Source organism: Hetaerina americana, unplaced genomic scaffold (assembly GCF_022747635.1).
Source record: "Hetaerina americana unplaced genomic scaffold, ioHetAmer1.1.p SCAF_6, whole genome shotgun sequence".
NCBI classification, from domain to species: domain Eukaryota; kingdom Metazoa; phylum Arthropoda; class Insecta; order Odonata; family Calopterygidae; genus Hetaerina; species Hetaerina americana.
Window position 1 is genome coordinate 71,512,342 of NW_027287205.1, and position 24,020 is coordinate 71,536,361.

At 34.5% G+C, this 24,020-nt stretch overlaps 2 protein-coding genes across 2 annotated transcripts in view; both read right to left on the reverse strand.

The window, feature by feature from the left end:
- Positions 1–9,198, reverse strand: part of Snx27 (sorting nexin 27) — a 95,947-nt gene extending 86,749 nt beyond the window's left edge. The window contains exon 1 of the mRNA XM_071593728.1: positions 8,902–9,198. Coding sequence (XP_071449829.1) covers positions 8,902–9,182 — 281 coding nt within the window. The 5' untranslated portion in view covers positions 9,183–9,198. The remainder of the gene's footprint in view (positions 1–8,901) is intronic.
- A 532-nt stretch (positions 9,199–9,730) lies between these two features.
- The window catches only part of LOC139694914 (tyrosine-protein phosphatase non-receptor type 9-like), a 237,143-nt gene continuing 222,853 nt past the window's right edge, over positions 9,731–24,020 (reverse strand). The window contains exons 8-12 of the mRNA XM_071593414.1: positions 23,426–23,675; positions 21,540–21,700; positions 18,177–18,406; positions 15,262–15,469; positions 9,731–11,263 (exon numbers count right to left, since the gene is read on the reverse strand). Of these exons, the coding sequence (XP_071449515.1) occupies positions 11,031–11,263; positions 15,262–15,469; positions 18,177–18,406; positions 21,540–21,700; positions 23,426–23,675 (1,082 nt within the window). The 3' untranslated portion in view covers positions 9,731–11,030. The remainder of the gene's footprint in view (positions 11,264–15,261; positions 15,470–18,176; positions 18,407–21,539; positions 21,701–23,425; positions 23,676–24,020) is intronic.

A 24,020-nucleotide genomic window follows, 5' to 3' on the forward strand; every position in this document is an offset into this window, starting at 1 on the left:
TCATGATTCAAATGATTAGTACAAATATACAAAGTTCACTTACTCAGTGATAATGAATTCTCGCAAACCACACCCTGAGACCACTGAACTCGATTAGCACAGGCTGTTTAAATTTTATAGCGATTACATCGAACATAACAGGAAATAAGTGTTTGCAGCGCATAGTGAGACCACATTAATATAGTCATCATTCCTTATGCACAGTATCGCATATGCTTATTAATCTCACAGGCTACATCGACGTAGAGTACAATCAGGGTGAAAAAGGGATTCAAAATGTAGTTTCTTCAGCCTTTTTAGTCGAACAAACAAGCTTTACGCTGGTGAAATAAAAGAACATCCCATTAAAATACCCCTAAAAATAAACGCGTGAGACTATTTTTACTACGTGAGAGTAACATTATGTTTTCATCGAGAGGCACTAAGCAAATTCAAATATTAAAAACGATGGAATTTATAGTTTTAGAGAGCGCATGAAGCACGCTTGCAAGTCGGTTTGCCCCAATTACGGAATTCAGTCTCGCAACTGAGGAATTATACCTCGCGCCCTCAGTTTGAAGTCACTACAATCCGTAAAATTTATTAGACAAGGACCAAACACGGTATAGCGTCTCGGATTGTAAGGCAAGCCCGCCCCATGGTCCATGGCTCGAGGAATAAGCATTTTTACTAGGCACGCATGGCACTAAAAGTTCGGGAGAAATTAGTTTACAAACTGCTTGCCTAAGTTATTAAAACAAATTTATGGATGATAACAAACTCGGCAAAGTACAAGGTTAAGTAAGATCTGGTGCTTTCCCGGCGTATATTCTTGATGAAGTTTTCTCGGGTCTTCCACCGGATCAGGGATTCCATGTTGGCCGACGTTTCGATGCCCGACTCGTGCATCGTCTTCAGGGATGATGATGGTTGATCGATTTAATCACTGCACACTGATGGACCGTAAATCATGGATAAAAGTCGCGTTTTTACACGAATGAGTTCACTTTGAAGATTACTCGCGTATAATATATTTTGACGTTCACGCTGCAGATTTTCTTTATAATTGAACGCAGTGTCGCGTGAATAGAAAGTAATTAATCTCTAGATCACTCAAAACGATAATTTTACGTACAGGACATTCAACAAGATTTTGGGGCGATTGAGTTAATTTAATGGAGTGCCTAAGTATTTCCGCTCAATGCATTTCACCAACATGTTTTTAATAGTTCGTAGCGAGAATAAATGCCTATAATTCGTATTCATTCCTGCTAGCTTTAATATGCCCATAAAATTTGCGACTGAGGAAAGGAAAACTTAAACAGAGTCGATTCTCACGCAGCCACGGGCGAGGATTAGACTCCTATACCGAAACTACAACTGGCTAAACAGCACCATTTCTCAAGGTCTTCGAGATTATTTGGATTTATGCCCCTTTGGAAAATAACTGAAATAGAAAGTAAGGATGACGTAAACACTCAACTTCATACTGAAACATCAAGAGAACGCTCCAAGTAGAACGTTTTATGACTGCTCGGAGAGTCACAATATACATGTAAATCTTAATAACAAGAAACCCGTTGACCAGGGTTGATTTACGGGAGTGGAGCGGGGGATGAGGAGGGGAGGGAGAGCGAAGAATTAAATCAGCTAGAAATGAAACATACCAGTTTGGCTAAAATCAAATTTTATTAAGTTTTAGGGCGCTTCATAAAATCAAAAATTAAGTAGAGCCAAACGAAAGAAATATATAAAATAATGGGTCCAGTGGGAGGAGGGAAAGGTATTTCTCCCTCGAAGCCCACCCCATGGAAACGCCACTGCCGTTGACATCGCGTAATAGCGCGACAATTCGGTTGCGCAACTACTACCCGGCTATTACAACCCTTATCAAGACGAAAACGTTCCTAAAGAAGTTGACTTTCAAAATTTTTAAACACCTAAATAACCGGGTTATGTTAAAATATGAATATCTTTATCTCTTCATACAATCGAACATAATCCTAAGCATTATCTACCAGCACAAAGAGAAATTACTCTCATCCTAATTGTTTTTTTCACTGAATGGTACATGTTACATTAATGATAGATATTTGTCGAATAATGAGGTTCATAAAGGAAAAAATCGCCTGTCTTGATGGACAATGTTGACGATAAGTCTAACAACAGAAATATCTATTACTTTAAGAAAAAAGCAGCAAACCAAATTACAGTGTTTGCATTATAAGATCCTAGTTTACTAGATCTTGCAAGACCCAAAGCTTAATATATATCATAAATGAGGTTCCGATATGACTCACAGTGGTCAGCCCCGATACAGGCTTCGCTCATGGGCTAAATTACTAAATAACAGTTGCATGGAGTCCCATATTCCAAAGTCCAGCAAGTGATGATCTCAGAATCCCACGCTTTTCTAAATTTTAAATGAGCTTTTATTCAAATAAATTATCCCGTTAGGGAAGCGAGGAAGGGGACAGAATACGATAGGCATGTTGAGCTGAATGAAGGGAGGAAGAGAGAATGCGGGATTGAGGAAGGGGTCCTCGTATAGTCAGATTATTATAGGTATTCTACCGGTTAAGATAGGCTGTCTGGTTTTATTTTAATAATAATCTACTACTCCAGAAATTTAAGGTGTATTTGACATCTCTTGTTGTGATCATAACATTGACAGAGTACCCGTTCAAAATAAAATACAATAATTAAATAATATGCACCCGTTCAAAGGTTTGCTTGAACATAAGCCACTTAGCCAAGAAAAACGCACAATGAAACCTGAAGGATACTAAATATTAACTAAATTGTTTAAAGTTGGCACATGTCATGCCTCATACTCTGCGAGACATTTCTCATCGGGAGAATGAATCTATAGGGCCCCTATTAACTGAAACGCTTCTGCGTGTAGAGATCAAAAACCCATTGCTAGTATTGATAACAATGGATATTAAAGTCTTAGACTACACGATATTTGATCATCAATTCTTGTTTTATGCATAGATTCATACAGTTGTGAAACTTCAGTTTTACAAAATGTAGGTTGACATAAAGTAATATTTGTAAACATACTTATTCTAAAATCTAACAAAACTAGTTGAGCACGATGGCCTAAATAGTTTTCACCAGAACGGAGAAGAAGGTGTGCTAATACTATCACTATTAATATTTCATGTGGATCATTAAGTCAACACAAATGAAGTCACTATTGGGCACCTACGTTTCCAACTATGCTAAAGATGAACATACAAACATTTATACTTATGTATACGTTTGTGTAAAAGTGAATTATGGGTCTGCTGCTTTCCTTATCCATTACCCGGCATTCATTTGCCTAAGTATATACACGCATTCTATGCCTATAGTATGCCCTTCATTCATTCTAGCACATGCAAATACCATTAGCAGATTTATCCAGCCATAAGGATGAGACCTCCGCGATCGACTGGTGATACTTTTCATTCGCATTTTGTGCGAGTATTTCTTTCGCCACTTCTAACGGTAAGTAAGCCCCTCCTCACAGTTTTTTAAATTATTAACTAATGCAACAAACAGCTCAAGACACGCATAACTTACTGCCATTGAAATTTTTATGGAATCATTTTGTCTATGATATTTGTGGGCTACGACGGATCCAACGGAGCCAGACTGTTATCTTAATATTATTATTAAGAGTAGTTTACCGATCAAACAGGTGTTGGATGTCCCGAGAAACCATTTACCACAGTAAAGCATTGCTACACTAGCATTGCTACCAAGTCTCGCCGAACATGACAGAGCAACACCCAAAAACTACGATTACAATAAACCGTTCTTCAACTCCACTAACTTTCTGCGTCAGTTCATTCCGTCTAAAAAGCCTTATCTCTTCCTCCCTCAACCTCGTTTTCTCCAATTCTCCCCTCTATCGCATTCCTTGAAATTCCACCGCCTCATAATATCTCCCCTAATACTTTTCCGGTCTTCTTCGAATTTCTCCCAACAACCCTCTTCCCACACCACGCTCTGAGCTTCCTCATTTGTCTTCCTTCCCGTCCATTTAATTTTTTCGATTCTTCTCCACATTCACATCTCAAGAGCCTCAACTCCACGCCTCATCTTCTTTTGTCTCCACGTCCACATTTCAGTGTCATTAAAATCTACGCTCATCTTCTAGCTTAGGCTTTCACTTATTACGCTCCATATAAAAGTTTTCACATATTTTCTTCACGTCTTTCCTTACGACCCCTGTCATGAACTCCCTCTTCTTCGCACAAAACTTCCTCATGCGCGCCATTTCTTCTTTTAATGCCCTTACTACGTTTTCCATTTCTGTCAAAAATACTTCTTAAGTAAGTGAACTACTCCACCAGTCCTGTACTCTCACTCTATGGTTTAACCAATTTTTCCTCCTTTTGATAAGCTCATTACCTTCTTTTTCTTATGATCGATTGATATTTTGGTGCGATCATCCGTAAATAACTATTTAAAAAAACGTCAAGACAATAATTATGCATGTTTAGAAAATACAACGTCCTTCGATGAGGTACGTTATAAGTGGGTACTGCCAACAGATTGGCTGGAACAAACGCCGTATAAGATGTAACTTCGGAGCCACAAAGAGACGAAGTGGGTACAAACGACTAACGCAACTCCCACTAAACATCTGACACCGGCTGGGCTCATTGTGCGCCAATAAAACAATTTTGAAACAACGTAACGACTGTTTTTGAGACGGGTACGATTACATGTTTTCCGATTTTGAAACTGGAGCATTTTAATTAAATAGACAGTTAATTTACGACATACCACATTATCCCTAAAATTAAAATAATATTGGCAATAAAAATGTTAATAACTAACTAATAATTTAGCTAAAACAACAAAATCGTCAAATTGAAGACATGGGAAAATTAGTAATCGCACTGCCATGACATTCTCGTGATTTATTAATTCCAGTACTTTCGTTAAAATTCTTCCTCACACGTATTCTGACACACTCAAATATCTCCACGGAAATTTTATCTACTCTCACGGTCTTATTTTATAAAAAATCCATCATTGCCCTTTCTATCTCGCAAGGAGTATTCCTGGACCTAAACCATCTTCATATACGTCATACTATCTTTCTTTGTTTAAATTTGCTGGACTAATATCTTTACCATAGGTATGATTTCGAACCTGGATCTTTCTTGGTTCAATTAATAAACTTCCAGACTCATCTCCGATAGCGTGCGCGGATTTTTACTTCTTACAGTGCTTTTCACCTTCCTGTCCAGCGCACAAATTTCACCCTTCCCAATCATACCACGTTTCTTCCGCCCAGCTAGTTTCCCGCCTCAGTTTATCATGTATCCCTTTGTACTTTCTCTTTATCTAATTCTGTTTTCACATTCATCCACTTCCTTTTCTCGTTTATTTTTCTCTTCTGAAATCTTATCAATCTATTCTGAAATCCATTATCACCTTATTATTTTCAAAATTACAATTCCTTTCGTTTAGTTAGCGGCTTTCGATATCCCTTTTTTGATATGCTCCCTTTTTCTTCAATAGTACCCGTAACCCTGTCCTCGCTAAACAACTTTATCTAGTTCTTGATACTCCTTCCTTCTCATCCTGGTTAGTACTTCTAAATTACATTTCCTGACACGTATTCCCTATTTATCCTCAAGGATGTAATGTTATGCTTCATCAGTACCAAATTATGATCTGAATCCGGATACGATTCCGGGAAACTGTGCAAATCTGTGGTTCTAAGCCCGGTCAAGGAAACTTTTTTACACTTAACATCTGTTTTCTTTCACCTTCCCCACCAGATCTTCGGGTCAAAATTAGTCCGGTGTGTATGCACCCCCTGCCACACCCTACTGGTGGCTTGCATGATACTAAAATTCACAAATGTACGTACGTTAACACATTATCCACAGTTTTATTCTGAATCTTTGAACCAATTAAAAAATTTCCAAAGTTGAAAACTGCCGATGTAAGCCATAATCATAAGTGTGAGTTTCATACTTTATTTGTTGTAATTTTAGACATATTTACGGGTTAAAAATGAAGACGCAGGCAAGCAAACGTTTGCCTATTCAGGAATATTTTGCTGCGCTCATTGGAAAACTATTATAAAATATATTATTTTGGAATTTCAACCATAATTCGACCCTCGAGAACTAAAAGCAATAATACATACGTACAACACAATGAAAGATCATCTATTTAATGTACTCTAAAGATAGCTTGAAAGTTACGCAATTTTGAAGCACCGCTGTAAAAATAAGTAATTAATCCCCAAAGTGAAAACTGTGAAAATGATATAAACAACGAAAATGATAAATTACCATTAAATCTCTATTTGATGGCTCGGAAAAATGAAACGATATTTGAATCAAATCACTCCAAAAACTATAAGTGGATGGAATGAATAAGGAAGTGAATTATATCTGACAATTCCCACACGTTATCAAAACTGATAAAATCGGCTACCGAATGCCATACAATTGAAATAATTAACCACAACTTATTCCTCAAGCAATTTATGTAAAATATAAAAATAATGTTTCTTCAGTGCCCATAGTCTTAGAAAATGGACCAAAATTTAACATGCGACCAACTAGATTTCGGCTCAGTGACATTATCGCGTGCTAGTTTCACAAGGGCAAATAATTCTGTTTTCCAAAAGGTTGAAAACAATGAACAAGGAAGAAAGTCTGGGACTCCTAGCTGTGGGAAAACTCCTCTTAACACTGCACAAACGAGGTTCACTTTTTTCCTCTAAAACAAAAAAAAACTTCCCTAAGCCTTATAAAGGCCACGACAGGTCTGAATCACAGTCTTCCCACGACGAAAATGTTTCGAAGTGAAAATGCCGTATTTCAGAAGCAAAGAAGAGGGCGCGATAATGAGAAGCTATTTGGGTCTGAAGGTGGGGGTCGAATAATGCCCCTGACCCTAGAGTAAAGCATCGCGATCTCGGAGGATGGGCCAAAAAGTCCAACATTGTAGTATCACAATATTTGAGCAGAGCAAGCCATGGCATACGCACCGAAAGATAAGCCTCTTCCGGCAACCAATGAAAACGGAAAGAATTCGAGATAGCCCAGGAGTTCTGATTTTTTAAATGTTATTTCCTTATCGTCTTGGGGAGCATTATGTATTACAGTGCCGTTCTTACGTGACGTCACAGGTTGGGGGCGGGGCTGCGGGAGGCTTCAATCGATATGAGAGGCAACGCTAGTCCGAAGATGAAAAGTCGGAGGCAAGGATTTTATGAAAACAATAACGATGGAATAAAATTTAATTAATTTAAATCGCTTTTTTGCTTGATTCCGAAAAGCCACTTATTAAAGTCAACTATGACAAACAATAAATACTGACCAAAATTTCCCCTGCAATTCACTACATTGCAGTAGTGTCAAATTTATTTAGTAAACATGACTATTAGTAATTGCCAGCAGCCACAAAGTCAAGTAAATTTTAAATAGTTTCAGCATTGAAATGTTCACCACAAGAAGATGGAAGATACTTAATTATTCAGTTGTCACATGGAAGGCATACCTACACACAACCAAATTAGGCCAATTTATGAAATACCGACATAAAGATATGACAACTGTTCAGTAAATAAAGATCGATTGCAGGCCGTATAAAAATTACATGTACTTCATTTTGATTTTGGAAAAATATCCAAAATATTAAAAATGTTAATCATTTTTACTCACAAATCATGTCCACTTGCGCTTTTTCGTAAACTGTCTATATGCTAGATTTTGGCATGACCAAAATAGTGAGCAATTAAATTTGGAAAACTTGGGGTCACACTGACAGAGCTAAATATATTGAAGGAGTAAAACCTATTTATAATTTTATGCGGCATCACCCTCGCTAAAGATAAAGTGTTGTGGCAATGAGTGACGTATTGAAGTAATAATGAAAACACATGAAACATATTCGACAGAATGCCCAAGGTAAGTATTAAATTCACTTTACTGAACAAAATACTGTTACTAAAATTTTAAATAGATTCTACAAGACATTCACCGCTGAATGCGTTATTCAAAAGCAATATGTACCTAAATTTCACCACTAGATAATGGAATTAATTGATATACTCAACACACATTTTACTGGACTAAAAAAGGGGCAGTTTCTTGTGATTTGAATAACCAATGTATTTCAAATTATTATCGATGACATAAAAAACACAGAATTTGACTTAAGATGATAAACTATCCCTACCACAAAATATTCTTTTCCAAGATGAATTGGAATTTCACCTAAGTGATATGAAATCCTTATAACGACTGATCAAATAACTGATGTTTCCATCAGCTCAAATGAAAGAAAAAAGAGAATTCAAGGGATACGCCAAAAGTGTAACATCAAATGGAGTAAATGCTACTTTGGACAATGCAAGGCACATAAAATGTAAAAAAATTGTCAATTAAAGTATGGAGCATTATTTATTATTTGAATGGCTAAGCTTGAAATGAAAGGGCCTATGCATAAAAGATAATTCCATTTCTGTTCATGAAAAAGACATATGAGGTGAATTTATTATCGATTAATAATTAGCATGCCAAGTCAATAAGAGATTACATTCTATTCAATGGAAATCTTTAAATTATAAAATGTATTTCAATATTTGGTATAACTCAATTGCGCCAACACTTGAAACAAGTTTCAACCAAGAATGTTAAATATTTATGCGCATTTTGTATGCAAACAACACTTGTTACACCGAAAGCATCAAATTCCAACAATAGTGGTTAAATCTGAACGACTACAGATTTTTAATAGCATTAATACCTAAAAACTATTAGTGACTTGATTGAAGCTCTAAAAGTGCACTGAACCCTCAGACGACAACGGTCAAGTTGCTGTCTGCGCCCGTTGCATTGTGCCACACTACCACGAAATTCGAAAAAATCAAAGTAAATTAAATTGACTCACACTTCGAGAATTCTATCTCCTTTTCTAATTCCGGCTTTTTCTGCAGCTCCTCCCTCAAGCACCGCGCTGACGTGCTGTAGTGGTGCGTAAAGCTCGCCGTTAATGCTTCGCAACTGACCACCTTCACTAACTTGTCCACGAACATTAAACCCAAATCCAGTTTCCGTTTTGTAAATAGTAACCACACGAGGACCGGACATATTATATTCAGTACCATTACTACTTCTCATTATTTGCTGTTCATTGGGAGGACTTGAGTCGGATTCCTCACTATCTGCCATATTTACCACTTACTTATCGAAAGGATAGCCCTGCTCCAAGCAATTCGTTTTTCATTTGTTTCAAGCGCAATCTGGAAAAACTGTGTAGGATTACCTAGACATTTAACGATTTACTGTGTTAAATGTAGGTATTTTTGAAGTGTTTGACTCAGGTTAAACTTCATGACTATGGTACGCATCAATTAATTAATTTCGTTTCATCTCAAAACAGTCACTCATTACTTACTTTCTGTCCTCTCGGCGATACTTTTCTTAAGGAATTTCCGATTCTCATGCATGCCGATTCCATGATTCTATTTCGGTAACGTAATTCAGTGATTGAAGGACTCCCGCTTCAAGTTAGTTTATCGTTGCCGTTCTTATTTTTTTCTATGTCAAATGCTTAGGCGTCAAATCCTTTCATTCCGGGAGAAGAGCGGTGATATATAATTCAAATTATTTTCAATTTTCCGTTAGGTTAAATGTTTTGAAGTCATCAAGTGATGCACTATGAAGGCTGGAGATGGTTGTCGAGGCAATGATATCTACTTGAAAACTTTAACGTCATATTTAACTTTTATTTCGTCAGGAATAGCTGATACGCATTGGAAAAATCACATACGGTAGTGAATTTTGCCAGTTTTCCATGAAGATGACATACATTTACACTTTATGTTAAGTGGACAAACATCAATGATATTGACAGGAACCCAAAAGGCATTTCGAGCCATTAAATTTTGAATTGACATTACACTTATTGTCTTCTGCCACTTACTCATACTAGGTATTACAATGCCATTAACATTTCAAGGTTTCATTAACTAAAAACTTATTGGTTATAAATTGATTCCGAGTAAAATATACCTCACAGACAATGTATAATTCCGGACATTTTAAATATTTTATTAAAATATATAAATAATAATATTGATTGCTACATATGTTCATAATAAATTATTTATGATCAAATCTGTTCAGTCTTACATTTTATGAACAAATATTTTTATTTTGTAGCAAATGGACACAGAGAACAAAATTTTTCATCATGGTAGCTGACAAAATCAAATGTCAAATTATGGGTATAAAAACAAATTGAACATCACACCGTCATTGGTTGATATGCAAGAAATATTTCAACAGTCCTCAGTTTCATAGGCTTATAATTTTATAAGTCAGGAACAGCCTTTCATGATGGTACACATGAGTAATGGTTAAATGAAAATATTAGTCCATATCATCACCCAAGAAAGGAACTTTGGTGTCTATCCCGAGTTCCTATGAATATTTTTCAAGTGCCATTAATGTATTTCACAATATGATATGATAAATTACATATTTTAAGATAAAATAACTTTAATGTGATGGAAAAGATCGGATGAATGAAGCATGTCATATTTACATAAAGTTACAGAACACAGTTGCATAAATGGCACAGATTCTCCAATCACTGAACCTGTTGATTTAAGTAATATTTAAAAGGGTCTAGGAACGAGATTCCTCAAATCTATATGAAATGATATCACAATCTTAATTGGCCCGTAAACTTTTGATGCCAAAGCAGTGAGACTCTTGCAAATCCATCATTTCACAGAGCACCAAACTAAATGACTGCACTCCAAATAGTGGGTAAAATTTCCTCCCTAAAAAAAAGTTGCACCATTCTAAGGCATTCTGCACACTCAAGAGAGTTTATCTCGCACAATCATTGATTGCTATTCATTTACAAACTTTGGACAAGAATCCGCCAGTTTCTTGATCCCATTAGAATGAAATAAATCACAACCTTAGGGACCTTGTGACACCTGTGACAAACAGGTGCTGAAACTAAGCATCCACAGGAACCATTTTGTCTTAGTAGCACTCGCACATTCACTCTGAATCAACATCAGCAGAGTCATCAAAGCCTGAGAGATCTATATGGGGAGGTATGAGGCCCTGTGATAGTGCATGCTCAATTAGGGCCAAGTGACAGAACACATATTGGTCCGGCATTTGTATACTGTGGGCACGCTGTGCTCTTATGCGCTCCACAGTTCCTTGGACATCAACTGTGCCTTCTTCCTCTAGACGACGGAGACAAATGTCTAGGGTGCAAAATGTGCCTGAAAAAAATAGGAATATTCATATTATTGATCTCATCTTAATTCTGAATTGGGAAGGAAAAAATGGCATGCGTTGAGGAAGTCAATTCATGACGGGACAGTGATCAAAAATAATTATTTCCAAAAACAAAACCACATTTTAAAACCTAAAGGGTTATTTCCTAAAATTTTTCACCAACTGGTATTTGCATAAGGATGCGATTATAGGTTCCATTATTCTTTCAAAGTCACTTATGACAATACTGGATGCCCTCTGAGTGCTGGACTGCTGAGGCTGTGAAATAATCGCAATGCTGATATAGCATAAAATTGGTCATATTTTGTCTATCATCATACAAAACATACTTAAAACCATTAAACTCCTGAAAATGGCATAAGAATTCAGGAAGTTGATGCAGTTTATCCTGATTCATCCCAAAGCATGCTGCAGAATGATGATGAGCCGTAACAATTAAAAGAAAATTCTATGGGATTGATCGAACCCTTTTGAGGATCAAGTCCAAGATTGTGACCACTTTTATAGTTCTGTTCAAACATTGCACTAAATGTATATCTATAAATATGTCAGAAATTTTAAGCATGCTTCAAATTTTGGTAACCTCCAGATATCAACTCAAAAATAAGCCAAGGCATCTCAAGATTTTCCCAGAGCAGATGACAATCTGAAATTTTATTACAGCATATGATTATTAGCTGATAAATAGTGGGAAAATATTTATTGATATTTAGCAAAATAGCTTTGTAAAGCTCACTTGTTAGCAGAAAGGAATTTGAATTTATTTATTCTGCTAAATTTAACAGAATAGTAAATGGCACTAAATAGATTTTCCTGACATAAATGGTTATGGCAGAAGACAGCTACCAGTGAGTTGGGTCATAAGATTTTTTGTGCCATTAAGCCAGGCATCAGTTTGTTAAACATAATTAAAGAGACTAAATTTTTAAGTTTGCCTTTAGTAGATTTGTACTTTTTGGTGAATTATCATTTTAACATCTAATTTCTATAATTACTTGTGATGTGAGTGGTATTTACAGAGATGAATTGAGTTAAACATATTAGAATTAGCGAAATTGTACCAAAAATTCATTTCATAATTTCATATCAGACTGCCATACTTAACACAAGCTATCTATGATGTAAAAATATTAATGCTAAACAAAATAAATATAAAACTTCTGGCAGTGAACATAAATTATCAGTGCCAGCTACAATATTTTTCTCTTAACAATACCATCAATATGCATTTAATGCACCAAGCCTTAATTTCACTCTCCTTGTAAGCTTCTATGGTGCCAAAAATGGCATGGATCATACCCAATGTTATTTTTTCATGCCAATGTCTGGTACTTGTAGATACTAACTTCTCCTTTAATAGTTTTCCAGGAAGAAGTATAACACATTTCATTACAGCATAAAATAACTGAAGTAGTGCAACATTTGATAATTCTTGCACGAAAACAGTTTTATCTTTTTGATTAAACTCATTCCTGAATTAAAAATCATATTAATCGACCACTAACTTTGCATCATCCATCCCAAATGCTATCAAAAATTATTGTTAAAATGAAGAGGCTTATAATTATGTAAGTTTCATATATATTATTTGATAGCCTTTCAATTATTGGACATACAATACACTACAAGAGCATTCTGAAAGGCTTCAAACCTCAACATGAAGATGGCAGCACTCTTGCAAAAAAGTTGGGAAATGTGTGCATCTGTGTTGAAAGGAACTCACCAAAATTTCAGCCGTTTGAAGACATGGTTGTCGCTTGACAATCATTTGAATGAGTCGTTTCAAGGGTTTTTGTAAAATTGGAAAAAATGAGTATCAGGCTATCGTTATGTTTTTTTTAATGGCAAATCAAAGATGAGTATGATGCTGTGTATGGGCACTCTGCAGCATCTTTTAAGACCATGAAATTTTGAGAAGCTGAAGCTAAACAAGGTTTGGCTGATTATGAGCGAGCTGCAACAACCACCAATAACATTGAAAAAGTTCACCAAATGGTATTGGATAGCCATCAAATTAAGGTTAGAGAGATAGTAGAGGCTATGGGCATATTGAATAGATGCATTTGTCATAATTTGAGTGAAGAATTGAAAGTGTGTAGGCTCTCTGCACTTTAGGTGCTGCATTTGCTCACTTTGGACCAGAAACACATTCAAATGAATATTTCCAAGTCCCTGTTAAATTGGTTTAAGTAAAGCAACTCAGATTTCTTGCAATGATTTTTATCTTCATATGAAACTTGGATCCACCACAACACTTCTGAGATGAAAGAACAGTCAAAACAATGGACTGCAAAGGTTGAACATGCTCCTAAAAAGGTGAAGATGGTTCCACCAGCCGGGAAGGTGATGGTGACCTTTTTGGTATAGCCTTGGAATTATGTTCATTGATTATCTTCAAAAAGGTAAAACAAAAACATGAGAGTATTACACATCATTTCTTGACAGCTGAAGCAAGAAATTGCAGACATAAGACAGAATTTAAAGAAGAAGAAAGTGCTTGTCCAATGGGAAAAGACTGGTCACCTTGAGTGAAATTCAAATATTGCACTCCAAATTGGTGACCACTCACCATATTCACCATCTAGCCCCAGTAACTTTTTCTGTTTCCTAATCTTAAAGTTTTTCTTATTATAAGACAGATTTTCATTGGACAAAGAGGCTTACAGACACATCCATGCCTATTTTGCAGGGAAAGATGTCAACTACTATTTGGAAGGGTTAAAAAAGATAAGCACAATGCTTGGAAAAAATTATCAACTTAAAAAGAGACTAAGTTGAAAAACAAAAAAGGAATTAGGAGAAAAAGTATCTCATTTTTTTGTAATGCTGGAAAATATTCTGACTACCCACATACATTTCTTTGACACCTGACACCTCACATTACATTTAACTGTTGTTTAACTTTGTATAAATTCTAAGTCCCTTCATTCCATTCTAAATGCTTACCCTATCCCTACCCCTGCCTCACTTGCCAAACATTATCCTCTCTATCACAGTCCTCAACATCCCATCACCAATCTAAATTCTCTGCATCATCTTTCCTGCCTCTTTTCTTCATTTATTTTCCTTTCCATCCATTTTACCTATCTCAGCCTTCTCCACAACCACATCTCAAAAACCTTCGATCTACACCTATCATCTTACTTCAACCAAGTTTCTGCATCACACAAAATCAAGCTCCATATCAAAGTTTTTACTAGTCTTTTCCTTCTTAACATCATTTATCAACATCCCTGTCTTCAACTCCCTCCTCCTAGTGAAAGCATCTTTAGTTAACACAAGTCTTCTTTGTCTGAACATTTTGGTCCAAAACACTGCAAAGAAAGGTAAACTGTTCCACATTGTCTAAAATCTGTCCTCCTATTTTGTTTACCTTAGCTTTCCACTTTCCTCTGAAAAACCTCATAACCTTTGTTTTGTTTACATTGATACTCACTCCATATCTAGCACACATTTGCTAATAAGCTCATCAATGCCAAAGAGCTATTCCTAACTTAAGTAAATTGGAATTTCATAAGTGATTCAACTATAACCAAAGTAACCTATTGAATATTGGCACATACTTACTGGCTGGTAAACTTCAGTTTTGGTGGCATTTTTTCAATATTGTCTTTGAAGCAGATTTTCTAGTTCACATGAATTTTCCAACTATTATTTAGTGAATCAACTAATGAAGTTAGGAGTTTACTTAGTCGGCCCCAGACATTCTAGTTAAATGATTTCTTAATGCACATTAAAATAAAGAGTGACATAAACTAAATTCATGGATTGTCAGGAAAGAATTCACACAATGTTGTCCCTGAATTACCACGATGGCGTAAACTGATAAAAATAAGGTTTAAAAACCAATATTTTAATAACCTTTCCCGCTGGACATATGTGCATGACTTTGTATTCATTGTAGGCTGGTACTGAGTAAATTTTGAAATTCAATGTAATTATAGAAATACAATTCTCCTTAAAAATCACAAGTGTAACACACCTGTTCGACCAATGCCTGCACTGCAATGCACAACAATGGGAGGCCCTCGTGGGTGACCAGCCCAAGTATCACTAAGGGCTTGAACCATTTCACTTTGATTAAGACGAACACACTCCAAAAAGTGAAGCATGGCCAATGCACTGTGAGGGACACCATAATCTGGCCAAGATGTAAACTGCAGATGGCGCACCTCTCTGGATTCCTCAAGCTGAAAAAATGAAATAAATGGCAATTATCACAACAGGAAAAAGAATTTGCTGCACTCCTTTAACTTCACCAAAATTACAATTCCAATTAAATCATATGACGTCAAATAAATTTAATTAATTGATCCTCTGCTGCAATGTTGAATGAGTTCAATAATTATCTTGGGTAAAATTTCTGTGAAAAAGAACAACTAGTATTTCAAGTGAGATGAGAATATAAGGGTGAGCGGTTATGTTCTCAACGATGATTTTGTACACTTTATCATTTGTTTAAATTCTAATATTAGCCAATTATTTTTATTGAACATAGCTCGTAAATTTCTCATAATGAACATCTCACTTGTTCATTAGGTCACAGATTTTTACACAATTAGCTCCAGCTATATTTGAGAAGTGATGATACTGATTTAAACACACATAGGATGCATGCATTATCATGGAGAATGCTTAAGCAAATATTGCAGCGCTGGGTCAATTTCTAGCTATAATTGCTGTGATGACTCAAGAGAGGGTCACCTCCTGTTGGTTAGCAAAAGAGATTTTTATTGCCGGCTCTATGAGGCCCAATTTAATGGATTTCAAATTGCTGACAATAAAGAAGAGTTTTTCCCTATAATCAGTAAGTTATGCTCATTTTGTATATTACATCAGATGCCCACTGTTTTTCCATGGTTCACTTGACAGGCATGCAATTTAGTACTTTTTAAAACATGTTCCTCCCTGAACATAACACAAGAAAAACAAGTGTTAACCTGCCAAATCACTTTCCTTAGTATTTAAGTTGACGGAGAAAACAGTATTACTGGTTTACATTTCAAATATAGAGTTATACGAAAATGTCTATTTCATTTCACTCATACCTGCATATTTTAAAGGCTAATATTTAACATCACATGTAACTTGAAACAATATTTATAGTATAACCATGGTTTACAATGTCAAGGTATTTATATGTTTATTTCAATTACAAATCAATGTTGAAAAAGAAAATCCCACCAACATTTAGCCCTGTTCTGCATCATGAATGTTTTTTTAAAACCATACTTAACAAACATGAACTCAGTTGAACAAAATACAATACACAGTTTTTATTTTTATTGGGAATATATATTATCCCCTTATGTCGAGCTTAAGAATTCATCAACATAAAGTTCAATTTGAAAATTTCATTTTTGAGTTATTTCATTGAATAAGTCCAATTTCAAATTCATTATCCACAATTAAATACAAAAAGTATAAAAATAAACATTATGGGTAGTAAATGTTGGCAATACCAACATGCAGCAAGGATTATTACACATATGATTGTATATAGTTAACATATGATTGTCCATAGAAAATATGTGTGGAGTGGAACCTTACTCAACAAGCACCTTGCATAACAAGCAAAATATATTATAAAAATGACACGCTTTATGAGCTGCAATTTGCATAATGAGTGACAAGGAGAGGGGAAGCTCTGCATTTTGCATCAACTAAGTCCGCATTTAGCACTTCTGCTGGCATCTTAGTGTTGCTTACGATCACAGATTTTCGAAAATTGTGTTCAGACACATTATTTGTGATTTTTGCACAAGAGTAATGACCCTCACTAAAATGTCACTAAAGAAAAGCAGCAAGAGGACAACCAGAAGAGAATTAAAAATAACCACAGAAATGGAAAGTACAATCATTTAAAAGTAAGAACAAGGTGTGAGTGTGGCTGATATGACACACACATAAAATCAGTCTACACCAGCGATTTGCCTTTGAAGGTTTTAAGCTTGTCCTCAAGGACAAGCTTAAGGACATAGATACTTCAGCAAATCTATATAACAGCAAAGGAGAATGCACTTGCCACTTGGTGCCAATTAAAGCTGCAATTTGAAAATTAAACCGCTGGTTGTTTACCATTTAGAAAAAACACAAGCCTTCAATGGAGTGTCAAATCCAAAAGGGAGGGCTAAATGTAATTTGTTTTCTGCAAATCGAATTTGCATTCCAAGTTGGTTCATTCCATCATAGGAGGAAAGATGAAGAGATTCAAAATCCTTAACAATGTACATATATAATTTCAATCAAAATATATGGAAAAAATTGTTTCACCTAATGAGTGTTTTGCATTATAAGCAAGATTTAGGAATGAATTATTGCCATTAACCAAGGTTTCACCGTACAAAAACACTGATCGATTTAGAAAACAATAAGTATAAAATTATTAAAGCAATCATTTTGTTTATTGTAAATTAAAGAGTATTCTGGCAAGGATAGAAGATTGAATTTCATAAGAGTCTATATTGCACAGACTAAGAAAGGAGATTTTTTAAGTCAATCTTTTAACCAAAATTAAATATTTAAACTAAAATCCTATGAGTATTACTGTCACAGCTAAAGGAAATCAGTATACATTTCAGAAAATGGTACAGTTAAGGATGTACAACTCAGGTACATACACACATTATTAACATCAGGCTTTGGCTAGCCATGAATAAAATTGAGAAAAATGTTAAATTGGGAAGTGAACACTTCAAATTTCACTGTCATTGAAAAGGTGAAATGTGAGTTTCACTGAGATAGCCTTTTCAAAAATTTTAGCTCAGAATTAAGTAATAATAATGATTAAGATAAAGAGACCTAAAAGATTTGAAATAGCATGGGTTGGAAGGAACTTGCATCAGTATTTAATAAAAGGAAAATAAATACTCAGGATAATAAACACCTTATACAAACCTTTGTATTGGTCAGTTGGAGAGAAGATATGGTGTAATCAGGATGCTGCTCCACTGAAACAGTAATGATTTCAAACAGCCCATGGGTTACAGAGGAGCCTTCCTCAGGTGACCAGTATTGTCCACACTTAATCCTACCACGCTCAATTACACGGGTGGTCATGACAACCACCAACACGTGCTGCTCCCATATCATTCGCCAGAAATCTTCATATGTCTTTGGTAAGGGACCTTAAATAGAGAGAAGTTCATTTATTCATCTAATGTTGTGTATTCTGTATCTTCTCCTGTATCCAAAAATATTTTATTCATTTTCCTACAACTGTAAATGTAAATTTCAATTATTTTAACAAGAAATATGAGAAATTTCATTGCAGAAAAAATCTAGACTGGGATTCTAACTCAAATTCCATATTTTTCTGGCCAAGTACTACAGCCAGGTATACCACAGAGGTGACTGCTATATGAGAAATCCCAAGGACTTTTAATAGAACAAGATGCCCTGAATAATTACTGTGCACACATTATCATAAAGTATGCATCTATAGTTATGTACCAGTGCCCTACCCATGTGGTTAAAGCAATGTTTAAATGAGCTGTTGTATCTGTTCATAACAATGGGACTTGTTCATCCAATGAATTCAGCTGAGTCACTGATTTGCACAAAAAAGTGAGATTTTCATTTTCCAAAATTCAGTTCTTTACTTTATGCCCATAATTACATCGTAAAGTTGCTATTTTGAATTTTCTTAAATCCTATCAAATGAGGGAGCATGAGATTCGAATAAAATCCTTGCAGAAAATCATTGAATCTCAAACCATGATGATTTGGATTGAAAATCTGCTTGCTTCTATACAATGACTACATGTTGCAACAATAGATCATAGTTGCCTCCATGTTCATTCTATTTAAATATGAATCATTAAAAATATGAGAGAAAAGAAATACATTTAGGCATATCTCTTAATTTGAATTAAAAGTTCCTAAACTAGAAAATTTTACAATCGTATTTTTGCTTCCACACAATAGACATAGATGTGTAGTCTACAGTTACAAATGAAAGCCTGAAAGAGGATTAATTACATAAATACTTAACATCAATAACTCCATAATATTACTCCAACATTACATATAACTGGTAAAAAATTGAGGTTTGGTCATGACATATGGCATAAACTAACCACAAAGGTACTTAACCATTAGGATATCATTATGGATCAAGTATTAGCAGTAAGCCAATCTAATATAAGTTGCTAATATAGGAGACATTTTACTCATGAAACGAGAAAAAACTTCTATAATTTACAATACTTATGAGTAGGACAATATGATAACACTGCATCTTTATTCATTCATGCTGCAAACAGGATAGATGGCTTTGATAATGAAATATTATTTTTGGTCAATTATTATGACAGATAAATGAAGGCTTCTCTCCAAGCATTTTTGATGCATCTCCTATGCAAACAGCAAAAGGTTTGAACATATTTAGACCTAATGACAATGATTGATGATTCCATTAATTTGCACACCATCTAATGCAGGTACAAGTTTTGTCATTTGGGCAATTCAAATTACTGAAAACCATAACTAATATTCTTTTTGTGATTAATTTTCTACACACTTCAAAATCTTCAAACATTCCAGACATTCAAGCATCATAATTTACTAAAGGGGCTTATCTTTAAAAAATTTCTTTAAAACCTCAAAAAATCAACATGCAAGTTTTATAAAATATCAACAACTTTTAGAGATTTTTGAGGAGATCCGTAATGATGATTATTAAGTACTACAGCCAATGAGGACCACCGTGCATACAGAGAAATTTTAAATTTACACCTGGAAATTTTAGCTTTAACGTAGTCACTTTGACATTATTATGCTTTATTATTCTTCCTATGAAGACATTATTGAGAAGTATCTTAATACAAGCCATAATCTGGCCACCACAAAATTATGTACCGTATCTCAGAGTATATACTTAGAATTGTACATTCTGGAATATTATCCAAAATTCAGTCAGTATAAGTGAAAATGAGTGAACAAAAGGGTCAAGCATTTAAAAATTCACAAAAATTTGTTTTAAAATTGAAATCACAAGTCAACTTAACCATTTAATTACAATTTGAAGGTTACAAAAATTCCTGGTTGATTCAAAATTTTGTAAGAATATGTATAAAAGTGGTTTCAAGTCAAACACTAAAGAAAATGAGAACAAGGATTCTAATTAAAATATCAAAAGGTAGGGTTAATATTTGAGATTACATGAAAGAAAGGATCCAGATTTGAGATTACATGAAAGAAAGGATCCAGATTTGAGATTACATGAAAGAAAGGATTCAGATTTGGGATATAATCAAAATTTGAATTTCAACCATTCCTAACAAACCCCATTTACCAAATTTCTCTGATATTGTACCAATGTACTAACATACACAGATAGTACACACAATGGAAAATTTCAGGTGGAATTGGGATATTTATGAATTCTCTACATGAATACTTTAAGTTCATGAACAATGTGTTTTGCCTGAATCCCTTTTAAATGGGTTTCTTCCATTTGGGGTGTTAGTCAAAGGAAGTTAGGACAATTGAGATAAGTATGTTATGTGAAATGTCAGAGACAACCATTGGCTACCAATTGTATTAAAAATGGGGAAAACCTACAGGTAGACAAGGCATTGTTATTTGGTCACATGGGGACATGCAACGGAGCAGTGAAAGAAATGTGGGTAGTGGGATTTGGTTGTACACAAATGAATGGTAATAAAATCATAATTTGCAAAGCAAAAACTGTGAACTCTTATCTTAATGTGACTCCAGAATAATGTGATACTTTATAACTGTAATATCCTTCATTGGCTCTAGATGAACACAAAAAATTATAAATAATTCCAAGCCACTGAGGAAAAAAGTAATATTCAATGCATCACGGTATAGCCGAACTACAATGCTAAGACAAGAAAACTGATTGGTTACATGGTGATTCATGATTTCATTACAGTAAAGGACAGGTTTTTTGATTTGTTATAACATGTTTTTTATATCAATTAATTAATAATGAAACAAAAAATAACTTTATTTTTCTCTACTAACTGAAATTTATGCTGCACTTTCATTAGCCAACATTCAAAGTTTAAAACTAATTAGTCGTCTGATTGTATTTTTGAAATAGTTACCAATATGTATTTTCACAATTTTAATGATACACATTGGAAGAACATGATTTTGAGCAATTAAGTTTTGGGCAACTATCACACTTTCAAACACATTCAAATGAAAATTAACTTAACTCTCACAGGTTCTTCAGGACATATTTTCAACACATGCTTTTTATGTATGAATACATACACATATAATTACCTTGAGAAGAAATGAATGCATTCTTTTGTTTGTACCCATCCACAAAATTTGCATTAATGTAGTCACTACAAGGATCATCATCGATCTGGGAGAGGAGAACTCTACTGTGGTCATAGCAAAGAACATCAGTGTACCGGTTCTTCGCAAGGTTGGCTCTGAGCCTGCAAAAAATAATGACAAAGAGTCAGATAATTTTATACATGCACACAAGAACAACTAAATTAATATTATCATCATTAGATGCAAATAATTCAATACCATTAAATGAAGAAAGCCAAAAAATTACAGATTAAAAGATATGAATTGCTCTGCCAATAAAATTTAATCCTCATTAAATTTCCTCCATACTTTTACTTTATTCTCAACAATTCAATAAATTTACACCTTGCCATAGTGTTATTTTTTCCAAAGTGAAAAATGGATATTTATAATGTTAGTTTTGGAAACTGGCAATTCTGAGACCTCATTTTAAAGCTATAAAATCCACACAGCTTGGTTGTGAAAAATTCTTTTTCTTATGATATTAATTCTTCAATTATATATAATCAACTACTCTTTATGTCTTACTCAGGAAAACATTATACCTTCAGTTTTTTATCTTAATTTTAAGGTTTAAAGAAGACAAAAATTAAGAAATAATGTAATGTAACCTCCAGGAAGTTATTTTCCACTTAGTAATTAATTCTTGGCAATAAGCGCACAGAAAATGAAATTTCTATTATAATGAACAGAAACGTTCTACGTTGCACAAAATGAGCCATTTCTTGATCATAAACAATTATTTAGGGATATAATTATTGAAATTATAAAGGGCTGATTGTTACTACATGATATGGGTAATGCGATTTCTTCATTGCATTTCCAATACATTCCTACAGAAATACTCTGTGTCTCTCTAAGCCTTTCTTGACATATGAGGGATCCTAAAAGATTTTGGAAATTTACGTAACTTCTTACTATGCCATATACAATTTGGCATTTTGGCAATACATATACAAAAGCAGTGGGTTTTGATTCAGCATGAGTTCACATTATGATAATTCACTTTATGGTAGCTCATATTTCACTTAATAATGGCACACTTACAAATACAGCATTAAAAAGATTTGATTTGCCGACTTGGTTAGTTTCCCCGGCAGTTAGTAACCGAATGCATAATTTAAAATTAATTTGCATACATGATCCATTGTATCATCTGGAACATTTTAATACAAATGACTGTTATATTAAGTTCATTTTATGATATTTTTCACAATAAGATTGCTTCTATGGAACATATTAATAGGTATCATTAATTTGGGACCCACTGTACTCCCTTAGTGTAAAGCAACATTATTTCAAAATTCATGGGGCGAAAAAATTGAGCCTTCAATTCCATTTGCCCCTGGGCTAAAATTTAATGAAAATAAAAAGAAATCTTTAAGTTACATAATTGGTTAGCAAAAACATGATGCCATTTGATCTAGCCATTGAAATGCTGGGCAAATTTACTTGGAAAGTTAGATATTAGTTCATCAAAGCTATATTTAATAATAAAGTACTTGCTACCATGAGAATTTAGTGCAATGAAATGAAAAATTTCCTAAAAGGCATGGATCAATAAAAATCGGACTTCTCTCCATTGAACAATTCACCAAAATCATGGCAAAAAAATGTTTTTGGAGCAATTTTGAAGCAGCTTCTGTTTCTGATCGTCATTAAACGTATTCAATCAACATCATATTCGTCGAACATATTAAGGGCTCAGGCTCTAGTACTGATTTTCAATTCTATACTGTTAATTGGTCTTTGAAAAATTAGCTGTTGCATTCTGTTCATGAGAATAATTGAAAAATGAACTGAAAAACAAAATATTTGAACATACACTTAAGCATTAGAACTCTTACCTTGCATGGTTGAAGGTTCCATCTGGAGGTCGAGCACGTATTTGCGTATAATCCTGGCAAAGTCCTACCCTTCCCTTCGCCCTAACCTGCTCAACAAATCCTTCTAAAGTCAACCCTCCTCCACTCCCATGGCCACCAGCCACTCCACCTCCAGAGCGACTATCCTGACCTCCAACTCCACAATGAAGACTGTCATCATCAGAGAAGCCACTGCTGGCAGATGAAGGCGCGGGGGCAGGAGATGGAGTGCCTGTTGAGGAAGAAATGCAAATAACTCTTATTCAAATTAATTCAATCATGAAACATGATGATAAGGAACCATAAAATCTTTTCCTTTTTCAATACAAATGAGATGACTAAAATATATGGGGGAAGGATAATTTTTAAAATTAATGATTATGTAAATTAAATATTGATTTATAAGGAAAATAAGCTTCATTTATTAGTAAAAGATCTTTAGCTACTTGAAAACAACTAAAGATCCTTTAGAATATAAAATAATCAAAGATGATAAACTACCATTCATTTTGTTAAGAAAACCCTACTGGTATCACTGAAGTACTGTAAAACAAATAGCTTCACAACATTATTATGA